General features: G+C 36.0%; 1 protein-coding gene across 1 annotated transcript in view; it reads left to right on the top strand.

The window, feature by feature from the left end:
* The first annotated feature begins 291 nt into the window (after positions 1-291).
* LOC107186121 (hypoxia-inducible factor 3-alpha-like) overlaps positions 292-13,663 on the top strand; it is a 43,114-nt gene continuing 29,742 nt past the window's right edge. The window contains exons 1-2 of the mRNA XM_015573930.1: positions 292-375; positions 834-907. Of these exons, the coding sequence (XP_015429416.1) occupies positions 292-375; positions 834-907 (158 nt within the window). The remainder of the gene's footprint in view (positions 376-833; positions 908-13,663) is intronic.

Genomic DNA, 13,663 nt, shown 5'->3' on the forward strand with positions numbered 1-13,663 from the left:
ATAAAAAATTAAGTGATTATAAACTTTTTAGGGAGATTATGATGGCACAGAAAAAAAATATATGTCAATGATCAAACGAAATAAAAATTAAGATCAAAGTGTGCTAACTTAGGTTTCAATGCGTTTGGTAGTATACATATATCTTCTACGCATGTCTGCTATGAGCGTCAACGTTGTTTGGTTTCTTTCAGTTTGTTCGATAAACTTTCCAATTTTTTCTAAAAAATTAACAAGAAAATTTAAATTAAAAATTTTTTTTAAACATTTATTTCTGGATAAATGAGTTTAAAGATGGTTGAAGATCCACTGAAGATGAAACGCGCTCTGGACGCCCAGTTGAGTTCGCAACGACGGATATCGTTGAAAAAATCCATGGTATATATCAGAAGGATGTTTGGAACAGTGGCACATACGTTAAAACGCTATTTCAATAAAATCGACTTGAAAGTTTTCACTAGAGTATCACTTAACCCTTTAAGTATTTTCTTTCATTTTGAAAACGTGCTCTTGTGTGCTTAATTATTTTTACGTTGTGACGAATATACTCGACAAAAGCAGAGTATGTAAATGAATTTGCTGTAAATTTGAAATAAATTCTAATAAAATGACAAAATTACTCTTGCGACTGGAATGCCATCTACAGTAGACATTCGTTTCCCGCGCTAGTCGGGGCTGTAGAGGACCAGAATTCCAGGAACCGTGCAGGAATCGGACACCAGTTACCCGAGCACTGTCCCCACCACTCGGCCAATCAGTCGTGTGACGCAGCTACATATAGGGTGGGCTGAATATGCGCACTTTACGATTACATTAATTATCTCCGTTATTTTTAGAGATATCAGAAAAGTTTATTGACAGAAGTTGTTCAATATGAAGAGGGCTATTACTTAGCAGTAACTAGCTTTTCGTAGGTAGAGTATCTTCTAAGTTTTCAAAGTTAATTATGTTATTTTTATTAATGATATTGAAATATTATGGAATAAAATACTTTTATTACATAAATCGATTCTTCCAAACATTTTGCGTAATAAAGTATTACGGTATTATGTTAAAAAGGTAATAATTCGTGACATATTTTAGTGGTAAATGTCTAGCTTGGTTAGCATCTGTTACCCATTACGTGTGATCCGCGAGACAAGAAGCAATCAAATTGCCACCAATATTCATTGCACCAATAAGAACATTATTAAAACAGTATTTTATATACACTGCGCTTTCCGTGATGTGATATGCGAGTTAAACGCGACATCGTATGTGTTTCGGCCTGGGCGTGCTGGGCGACAGAGTAGGGTACGCGCACGCTATGAGAAATACGTGTGAGCAAGGGGCGTGGCTTCCGTGCAGATAACGGTGGCGCGGGAAACGAATGTCTACTATATGTATTGTCAAAGAAAAGTCACTGCTTTATCAAACAGCCCTCGTACTATGTACTGCATATTTCTTTTTTATTTGAAGTGATTTTTTTCTTTGTATGTTTTCGTTTTAAGTCCTAAAATATTCTAAAATGTGTTAAAATTACGAATACTTTTTTTTTACCTAAACTTGACTTTAAATAACAAATGTAAATTTTTGTTGCTTAAGGGTGAGTATACTTATGGTTAAACAAAAAAATACCATCTTTTCATGACGAGTGTACTTGGCATAAACATTGAAAAAGTTAATGAAAAGTAATGCAATTAAAACAAATTTTTTTGCATTAAGGTGTAGCAACAGTGTCATTCAAACGTTTTGAAAACAAAGGTCACAGTTTGAATATTTGTTTTTTATTACGATTTTAAAAAAATTGTTTTATGTGCCCTTTTTCCATAAGTGGAGTAAAATCGTAAAAAAGTAATCTTTTTTGTTTGTTTAATTATATACAATTACTTATTTAAATTTAGAATTTTTTATATATTTTGTTTAAATGAAAAATACGAAATTAAATAGAAAAATTTAATTTTTCAACGAAACCTTATTCTATAAGTTGGAATGTATCATTTTCGTCAGTTGCAGCTCCAATGAGTTATGTAAACATGTACTCATCAATTGGCACATAAGCCATTTTCAAAAACACATATGTATGTACGACAGCACGACTACGGAGTGAACTACTGTCGGGTGAATTATTGCACAACGCTGCGCGAATCTTCAAGATCGCGCGACAGTATAACAGCATCTACGTAATGTAAACATTAGAAAAGCAACATGTATTTTGCATGTTATATACAGTGGGTAAAAAAAGTATTCGTACACCCTTTAAAAGAAAACAACTCTTTCAAAATTGGACCAAGTGACTTGAGTTTCTCTGTGAAGTTAGAAGGATTATGTCGTTTACTATATTATATGCAATTCGTTAATTTCTTTCAGAGTAACGAAGATCGGAATTTGCAGTATCAAATTCAATCGTAATGAGCAGCAGTTTATGCCACAACAGACACGAATGTCGATCGGCCATTTATTTCCCACCAGCCTAATAACAAATTTCGCTACGTTCCACGTGACTGAGGAAATAATAATCACAGGTCATAAGTTTTCCATCTTTTTCGAACGAAAAGAATGCCCTCCACCGACAAGCTTTCCCTTGATTGCTTGGCTTCCCCGCACTCACAGAAATACACAGTCATTTTATCGAGGATGAATCAACCTTTTATGCTCGGAGAGCCACACAGTCCCCCCGGTGGTTTTCGAGTTATAAAACCGTATTCACGATCGGGTCTAAAATACGGGATCCGTTGTCGTCGAGCCCCGATGGATCGTCGACGGATGAAAGAAAAGAAAAGGACCCGCGATTTGAGAACAGCTTTCGTTCTCTCCTCTGCACATTGTTTTCGCGCTCGTCACCCGAAACATCATCGCTATAAACGGGCGTCGTATCGTGTGCAGACGGTGACGTGACCGCGCGGCGTTTTTTAGATAACAACGGAATATTCTCGACCTTGAGGATATTGGCCACCCAGAGGCCCCCAAAAGTCATGTCTATGCATACCTCGATTTGCTTGTTTACCTGTAGAATCTGGTTCCGTCCTTCGACTGCAGACGATATTATAGTGTTGGGACTGATACCGCCTCGATGCTATTGATACTCGACCGTAAATTTTGATTTGGTATCGAATAATGTCAAAGACATATGTAGGTATCAGAAAGTATTGATACCCTCTTGATACTTATACGGAAGTATCGATACTTGTTTGATATTTCTACGAATGTATGGGTACCGCTCGATGCTGTCGATACCTGACCGTAAATTTTGATCTGGTATCGAGTAATCTCAATGACCTATGTAGGTATAAGAAATAATCGATATCCCTTCGATACTTATTTATGCGAAAGTATCGATACTGTTTGATACTTCTTCGCAAATATCGGTATGGATTTATTTGATATTTCTACGAACGTATGAACGTATGTTTGATATATACTTCATGAAAGTATCGATACTAGTACCATATACACGAATTAGGAATTCCTGCACGTATTCATGAGGTATCTACCTGAAAAATTCGATGCTGTTGCTCGTAGTACCGATATCTACAGGGTTGTTATACAATTGATATTAAGGGGTCATGCTCAGTCAGAAATATTCGAAAAATCGATTTTCACTTTCTACATTTTCTTTAAGTACAACATCTCGAGAATATTCTGTGCAAGTTTCAAGGTAATCCAATTAAAAATGACAGAGTTACAGGCGTTAACAAATGAACATTTTATATAAGTGTAAGCTTGACTTGAAACTTTAAACGCGTTTTTCTCGAAACTACATTTTTCAAATCGGTGATCAATATTTCTCGAAAACTACTGTATCGATTTACATGAAGCCTTTTGCGCCTTATTTCAAAGCAGAAAAACTTGTCCTTGTACGAAGGATTCTTTTGTTCGTTACATACTTTTTTTTTAATTGACCAAAAACGAGTGATTTTTTAGGTGAAAATCGCACTTTTTCAGGAAAACGTCCGCTATTTTGTTGCTAATCAATATTTCAAAAAACCCCACGTTCAAGGACAAGATTCGTTCTTCCATTACATAAATCTTACTGAATGTTTAATTTCAAATGAACCGTTACGAAGTTACAGTGATCACGGCAGACCACTTTTTGTGAAGAGACATTCGGGAGATTGCTCACCATTTATTTACTAATCAATATTTTTAAATAAAAAAATTACCTTATAATCTAGAAAGTACAATCTTTGAAACATAAACACATTTTTTAAAAAAAGGTTTATAGTTTTCCAGAAAAAAATTCCCAAAAAACACTCTTTTTTTGGCCTCCTGACTGAGCATGACCCCTTAATTGATATCGGTCCAAGAAGCATCAGTATTGAATGTTGATACCGAATATCTCAGACTTCGTTGCCTTTCGACACTTCCCGTGGAGTATTTAGGTATCGAGTTATTTGTGTATTATCAATATATGTATGTATCGTATCAGTTCCATCACTACAATGTAACCCATCTACATTTTATCCCGAATGAGACTCGGGCAGAGCGACGCGGCGCGCAGTGGATCCAGAATCAAAATATAGCAGCTTGAATGACAAATTATATTTCATATGCAAAGTAATATTTGTACTATTCCAAATAATTAGCGATAAATCATTGATTATTAGTCTTAATTCTGCGTTTGTTTACGATTTCAGTTAAAATTTTATATGTAGGATATAGATGAATGTGACTGTTAAAGGATTAACATAGTGGCCGTGGCCGTGTTCCGCCTGTCGATCGAAAACTGCCTATCTTCGTAATTTATTAATTATATGATTTAATACAAAACCGGTTTAGTAATTTATTACCTGCCAGGGAACCAGACTTCGACTTTGAGAAGATCGATACAGCGATGGAAGGAAAATAAAATTATCGTAACTGACGCTTTAGTCTAGTGTTTAGGATTATTTTTAGATGAGAATTTGTTATATTTGGTTTGTTTGCAATTCTATAGTGGGAAATTGTAAGAGGAATATTTGATAAGCCGAATATCGAGAAAACACGGATGATTTGCGGAAACGAAGATCGGTTAGAGCTGATGGTATCATCATACGCGCTGTATGTTTGTTGAGGTACTGAACAGAATCTTGGGGTGGAAAGTACTCTTCAAAGAAATTGCAAGTTTCCGTATTATCGTGTCCACAGAGCTATAAAAGATGTAGATATTCATTGAAAACATAATCGTTGAAAATGTAATCTAGAAAATCATACGAATATTATCTAAGATATTCAATCTAGTAGCTGCAAATGGTTCAGAGTAGATTAAAGCTAGTTCACAAAAAAAGATAAACAATTCTTTTGAATCTAGGTAGTTTCAGACGGTTCAGAGTAGATTAGTGCTTGATCAAGAAAAAAAATATAACATTAAACGATTTAGTCGTAAATTTTCATAATTACATAGGTTGTTTGGACAGAAGTAGCTGCTAAAACACGTTAGGATTACCACTGTTCCTAAAGTGAGTACAATTTCTCTAGCTGGTTCTACAGCATGACAGAAATAATGGCTAGAAATAGTGTGTGAAATGTTTGAATGATCGATTAGTTTGAAATTAAGCGGCAATCATCCTTCACCCGGTGTGTCAATCATCCTTCAGTGGCAATCATCCTTCCCCCAATAATTAATCAGCTCAGTGAAGTACTCACGTTCCTCAGAAACAGTACATATCCGGGAATGCTACAATCGCGTAGGTTTCACATAATCATTCAATTCCTACTATTGAAACAGTTAACTAAAAATTAAATAGCAGTAGTTCAATTTAATAGCCACTTAAATTGTAGCAGACAGTGGAAAGATTCACCCCTTATTTGTAAACCAATTAATTTCTTCCTTTCAATATTGTCATAAAAGTTAAAAACAATTCTCATAAAATCAACTGTTCGGACATTATCATAATGTCTCTAAAATTTCATAAATCAGTCATAAGCTTCACAAGGAGAAGGTACGATTGTGGAAATCGCTTTTGGAACGGTAGTATGTGGAAGTTATAGTACACATATAGTGTTAAAAAACCCTCATGGGGTTTTTCGGAATGGGCCTTGGTTTTCAAGATATTTTGATTTAAAGTTTTGCATATGTCAAGTAGTCTTGTTACATAAAACGTGTCACCAAGAAAGTGTCATGGCTACGACGATAGAATACCTACTTACCACGCTGCAGAATTTTTTCTTTCCTTTTTTTCTCTTTGTTGTGTCCTTTTCTTTCGTTTTTCTTATTTTAGTATTAGATATTATATACTAAATATTATGTACTGTCTTTTCAATTTCAATATTGAAAATGCATTTATAAGAGAGTTTCCACATTCACGTACTACCAAAACGTTTTTGCATGTGAATTCTTCTTGCCGAAAGTTTCAACGCCTCCGATTGTCAAGCAGAATCGAGATAATAGTTAGGGTAACTATACGACTGTACATTTCATTCGTAATTTGTGCGATTGTCTGTGAAATTTGACATAATTTGACATAAATATGACAACACTGTTATAAATGCATTTTCAATCTTGAAGTTTGTGTAAGATAGTATATAATATTTAGTATATAATATCTAATACTGAAACAAGAAAACAGAAAGAAAAAAAGATAACAGTGGAAAAAAAGAACAATATGTTATACATCTCTTGGATTCGAACTCGAGTCCGCAGCTTAGTAAGCAGGTATTCTACCGCCGTATCCATAGCACTTTCTTAGTGAAATGTTTTATTGTAACTAGACTACTTGACACATGCAATGCTTTGAACCAAAATATCTTGAACACCGAGGCCGTATTTGTAATACTGTATGTGTACTATAACTTCCACATAGTACCGTCCCAAAAGAGATTTCCCCAACCGTGCCTGCCTCTTATCAGATCTCTGGTTAGGTGTATCGTTAATCAATCCGTGGTTTCCTTTTATTACGGCACGATGGAAAAACCGGATCTTTGTTTTCCCACTTAAATAATTCTATTTTCGTTTTGAATATTCTGATTTTACAAGGAAAATAATTTTAGAAAGTGGTATGCCTTAATAATCCTACTTGTCCTCAATGATCTGTACACTGTCAAGACGAAATACCAATGTTTGCGATCAGACGGCGGTTTTTAACCCTTTAAGCCCTGCATTTCGATATCGTTATATTTTTACCGCAATTTGTATTCCAGATACTTGTAAATTATTTAAATATGTTTTTCCTTATTTTTCTTATTACAAATTGCTAAATTTAGTGTCTCCGAGTGCTAATACCAGTTTGTAGCATCCTAGGGGACTTGAAAGAACTAGTAAATACTTACACAAGCATATTAGTACACAGCAGCATTTCAGTGGAATGTAAGTGGTATTACAAAATAGCATCGGGACATAAAGGGTTAAAACACTGGCGGTGCGTGGGCAAGACACACGAGATGCAGACGGCAGTTAACGTATTAAAGGACAAAACCCGGACCTGAGTGGGATGAAAAGGGTTCACCCCTATAAAACCGGGGTCGCCCAGTCCACGTGCATCGATTCATTCGTCACGCCTGGTCCCGACCTATGCCAACGTATAACTCGAGCTCTCTCACGCGCCGTCGACTGCGTACGCCCCCCACCCTCTCTCTCTCTCTCCCCATCTCTCTCTCCCCATCTCTCTCCCTTTCTCTTCTTCTCCTTCTCCTTCTCCTTCTCCTTCTTCTCCTTCTTCTCCTTCTTCTTCTCCTTCTTCTCCTTCTTCTCTTTCTCTTTCTCTTTTTGGGTGTGTCTGTATACACGTGTGCACTCTACCGCATCCTGTCACGTGTGTTCTGCTGGTGCGATTACAAACGATTGTGTTCTCCCCGCCGCCTATATGGATGGTGGATCCAGCGGACACAGACGAAGAGACATGGGACGCTTCGGTGAAACTTATGATATACATAGTGTATCAGATCGGATAGCATAACTGGACAGTGGATCTTTCTATAAGAAAAAATAAGTAAAAAAAAAAGTATACCTTTTGTTCGTTCGAGGTTTCGTTTTCGAGAAGATTGGATTTGAACATCCATCGAAAACGCGTGCATTATACAGAATAGTGCAATAATAGAAACTGAATGTGATGAACAGACCTATTAGCCTAGTCCTATTCTATTTCCCGTGTATCCAATACATTTTCAAGTTCGATTATCTTAAAAACGAAGCATTATCCGAAAAAATTTTATTCTTTCTTTTCAACTTATTTTTTCTTATGGTATTACCTCCTGCCTAGGTCTACCAAAAGAGTAGTCCCACTATATTACGGTGAAATTCTGTATTCATTTCAAAATAATTTTTCAATAGCTATCCCTTTTTAATCCTATTAAATCCAGTGTGCAAAATTATGCATACAGTAGGTATTTATTAGTGCTTATGCGACGAATGTTGTCCTCAAACATAATTGATAAGACAACAAGTAATGGGGTGATTGCGAGTGTAAAAGTGAATGGGAAACAAGTGAAGTGTTTTTCTTCAGATAGTTAAATTTAAAAAAAAAAAGCAAATTTGAAAATCGAAATATTTTCGTGCTTTTTTCATACGTTTATGGATATTTAAGGACTATTTCGTCTTTAAGAATTGAAGATTGCCTAACAGAATAGTTAAATAACACTTGTAAGATCTACCGGGTAAACGAGGAAATTAAGAAATTGTTGGGTTACGGAGTTTTTTTTTGCTAACGAGAGGTCTGTCCACAATTGGTTATTTCTACTTAATATAATCTTCATAAACGTAGAGAGTAGGTGTAATCATACCGATATTACTCAAGTCATATCAGTAATTAGAATAATCCATCATGATATCTAACTGTATCAAATTATGTATGGAAAAGTGATAACATCGTGTATCGTCATCATTGTTTGTTTCAAGTAGAAATAGTCTGCGATAGACGGACACGTTATCTAGCTTTATACAAGGGCACGCGTATTCAATGAACCCACAAACTCGATTTAGTTTGATACGTGCAGTCGTTCCCTACTGGCTTAGAGTAATGGCAGAATATCCCATATAATAAATAAGTAAGTGTACCATTTACCCTGGGCCGTCCAATATCAGCCCCTTTTTACGAGTTTCAGTATAATTAAGATTTATGACAAGATATTCGATCGATGTAGAGGTAAATTGCCAATATTTTTATTATTCATTCTATTGTTTTTTTTTAAATATACGCATTTGATCTGTCAAGGGCTTTTAAAATTTTACTCGAGAAGATACAGGGTGTAACAAACATGATGGAGAACCCAAAAATGGGAGACTCGAGAGGTGATTTAAAACAAGTTTTTCCTTAGCCAAAATGTTATCCGAGGCTTTGTTAACGAGATATTAATGAAAAACCCCGACCAATCACAGCGCGAGTCCGCCGGCCGAGTTGCAAGTTTGTACAGAATATTGAAGGGTAAAAATGATCGTATCTTCTTTAGTTACTCGCGTTCAGAATAATATCGTAGTAGAGATAAAACTTGTTTTTAAGCGATCGAGTCAAAAGGTTTCGAGTTGAACTGAAAATATTTGATAGTTGATACCCTCGACAATGCAAACCGATGACCAACGAATTTGGGTACCTGGCGTACGCTGTTTGTACAGAGATTATTCTCAAATCCTATTACACTTTGCATCGGGGTGTCATTGTCACATGACTATCCAATTATTCTGCCTTTTATCGGATGAAACAAAAAACTAGGAGTGTCGAAATTCGAATTGGAATTAGTATTTTGGACACATCCAATTTTTAACTAAGAATTGGGCCGTTCATTTGCCATAATTAACTTCATAAACATATAAAATATAAAAAGCACCAATCAAGTGCTTTAACGCTAAAATTTGAAAAAATTCAAAACGTGGAATTAGCCTTTAATGTTTCATTTAATATTTTATCCATCACCGAATAATAATTAAACTATTCTGTGCTTAAAGATTTTCTATTATCTTAACACTTTGACAATCGACGATGTAGATCTATTCTTTTCGTAACACTAAATGGGAAATCTACAATTAAAACCGCGTTTTACTTCTTAACCTTCAAGTTAATTATTATTTTATTTCCAAAAGAGTTGCAGAATTTACAAAAATCTGAGTTAAAAATAGAGAGTAACTCTGTCACTTGTTCAATTCTTAGAAACTCCCCTTTGTTCCTCGATAATGTACTTTGAGCTAGTTAAGTCAGTTCCAGTGGCAAAAAGCAGAAAGTCTCGCCGAGCGTCTTTAAAGCGTGGCACAAGCTCATAATAGATTTCTTTGTGATGGGCCTATTTCTTGCTCGAGTATCTTTGTTCCCTGGTCGTCTGGCCGCCAGATACTCATGGGAAAAAAAGGCGAGGATGATGTAAGCCAATCCATATACTCTCGTTTTCGCTTAAAGGTTAGTTTACATTATACGACACAGACCGTCGCGTAACGTATCAGACACGGACCGTTTCGGGCACGACAAGATATTGAAACATGGGTTTTCAGTGGGACTGTCTACATAGTCCAGCACCGACCGGTAACGTTCCGTCAACGGCACCTATCGCCGGCGCCGGATTAGGTCAACACACACTATACGGCACAGCCGTCGCGTAGCGTAACCGACACGGACCGTTTCGGGCAAACAAACATTAAAACACGCGTTTCAAATGTGGCTATCTACATTGTACGGCACCGATCCGCAACGTTCCGTGTACGGCGCGTAGCGACGCTGCTGGCATTCTCACGAAAAATGTTTTGCCGGTACGTGACGGTGCCGGTCGGCGCTGGTCTGTCGCTGTGAATTAATAAACAGTTGTAAGCCGGCCATTCCACGCCAAATCGATTACTTTCGGCAGTATGTTTTTCGATTTTAATGAAACTGCAATATGTTGTAGTTTATGTGAAATAATGATGAGTTTGTATCATCATTTTGCTGGCTTCAAAGTTATTAACAAGTTGCGGGTTTTTAGTCATACATAACTGTATAAACAAATTTATATTTCGTAAACTATTATACTTAAAGAGAAAATGTTATTTCATTCGCATCGCAAAAAGTAGAACTTTCTAGGTTTATTTTTAATTTCATTGTACGCACCCTTTTTCAATATGAAAATTATAAATACATTTTTAATTTCTCTCTGTTCACGTGTTTAAAAATCTGAAAAAATATATGTTCTTCTTTGAATCTTTCTGAATAAGCAAACCAAATTTCATTAGTATCATTTCATAATTGTACTGAGGGTGGAGCTTCAAAGAAGACATCCGAGTGCTGCCCCGATACGCAGCGCGGTCAACATTTGTTTGCCATCTCTAAACTTTCACTAATCTGTTTCACATAAACAACTCTCGACGTCCCCGATTCCTGAAAGACCCAAAGTGGTCTTCCGCTATTATGTATCCTCTTGCAAGACTGTACGCATTCTAGAAATCCTATCATAAATTCTCCAACGCTCAATAAGCGACAGGCCATCTGCTTTCGACACATATGTACACGGTGTCCCACCTAACGTACACACCTTAAATATTTCACTTATTTTTGATTTGCAGAAAATTTATTGTAACAAATTCTTAAAGTGATGTCCATCAGTTTCGATTCATTTTTGCATTAATCCCTCTATTGTACTTGTTTTATTATTTAGACTTACTCCCATCAATTTGTGGATTTTTCGTTTTCGGGCTAACATGAAAGTCACACTACTATAGGTAATTGCATTAGTCTTGATCTGAACTATTACGCCATGATGATCAAAATATGCTATCCCATTTAAAAAAACATCGATGACTTCGACATTTCGAAAAATATGACCCTGAAAAGATTTTGTTCAAAATGAAATATGTTGTAGTCTACGTGAAATTAGGTGGAATTTATATCATAATGTTTCTGTTCACGAATTTGTTTACACAACCATGTTTGGCTAAGAACACGCTTTTTCGCGATTTTCAACATGTTATAACATGTTAATAACTTTGAAGCCAGTAAAATGATGACATAAACTTCTCATTATTTAACACAAATTACAACATATTACAGTTTCATAAAAATCGACAGACATACTGCCAGAAAGTGATAAATTTGGCGTGGAATGGCCCGTGTGAACAGATTTTAGTTTATCTGGACGCTTACCTACTTCACGGAATGCGTAGCGCCTCGCGGTATTTTTTTGTGAAGAGGCTGCTAAGCGGAACGTCGTGCCACTGACGGTCCGTGTCGTGACGGAACAGTGTAGATGCGAGCGTAGGGTGTCGTGCCTGAAACGGTCCGTGCTGGATACGCTACGCAACGGTCTGTGCCGTATAGTGTAAACCAACCGTTATGCGTCTAGCATTTTATCCCTTGGTTTCAAGCAGTCAGTTTAGCATGTGTCATCAGTAAGTCAATTCTTCGAGAGCAATATTTTCAGCTTATAAACGTAGTGCCTATTCCGTATTTTCTACTGTTAGTGTTCTTACTTTAGGGTATAGCATCTTATAGTTTGTATTCTTCATTATTAGTGTACATATTATTAGGGTGTTGTAAGCGTATTATTAGTACATTATAAGTGTGCTGCGATCTTTAACATTGGAATAACAAATTATCCTAGCGAAAATGTCGTTAACTATCCAGGAAGAAGCGGAACTAGTTTTTTTTTGTTTATACATATATATGTATGTATCTTGTTCTTTTGAAGTCAAAAATATCAATATTAAACAGACCTATTTATTTATTAGCTTAATTGAGAGAGAGAGGGGGGCGGGGGAGAGGGAGAGGGAAAAATGCTCCAATTTCTTAACCGAAAACGTTGAGATCTACTTCACATCAGTTACACTGCGAATTCTTGCTGACAAAGGTTGGATATTAACCTTACACTGATAAGGTTCGGTTCATATGCGACCTAAGTTCTTCTTCCTCTTGTGCTGTCCCCACGTTTTTTATTATTCTCGTTTTAAAATATTTTTTAGTATTTTGTAAACGTTTAATACTTGCATTATATTATGTGTTATATAAATACATTATTATTCCTTATTACATAAATTAACAAAAATATAAGTTCAAGAAAATAACTTCTCTTTTACCCATCTGAAAAAAAGGTGCTCGAGTCGGATCCGACCACAACTTGCCAACTACGTCCTTAAAATCCTCCTTACCATTCGAGAGTTAACCAGCGACAGAATTTGACGTTACTTTAATCCTTTTAGTACCTTAGAGCCGATATGTCCGCTCGTGGGTTTTTCAGAACATACCTTCAGTCGATATATCGGCTTTCCATTTTTAATATAATTTAAACACACGTGATGACCCTTTATTTTTATAAAATAAGTGTATAAGTAGAATTTACATTCCTTGGACGGGAATAATAAATGTAAAAAGAAAACGTGAAAACATATTTATTTTTAAGAGAAATATGTTGGTTTTAATAGATACCTCCAAAATTGTATACATATTTTTGAAGGTATTTTTAAAAGGTATTCGGATAACTTATAAGGTACTATAAAGATTAAAATAAGTGTTGCATCAGTGCAGTACTGGGAGTTAAAGGTTCAACAAATATTTCCATTTTTGATTTTTGTTCCTCGATGCACTGCCTGAGATTTGTGTACGAATCGATCGATTAATTTAATATAATTTAGAAGAAAAAAGAGGAAAACGATACGGTTAGACGGGTTGTACACCGTCGTATATTGGATTATCACCGACCTCTTATCCTGTTTTGTCAAGCATCTCGAGGTCACTTCCCCATGGACTCCGGCTGTAACTGTATCAAAACATTAAAGCGGAGTTTCAGCTGGCGTTATCGCGGCCGATAAAGCGTCTCAAGGCCG

Source organism: Dufourea novaeangliae, unplaced genomic scaffold, assembly GCF_001272555.1.
Source record: "Dufourea novaeangliae isolate 0120121106 unplaced genomic scaffold, ASM127255v1 scaffold69, whole genome shotgun sequence".
In the NCBI taxonomy this organism is placed as follows: domain Eukaryota; kingdom Metazoa; phylum Arthropoda; class Insecta; order Hymenoptera; family Halictidae; genus Dufourea; species Dufourea novaeangliae.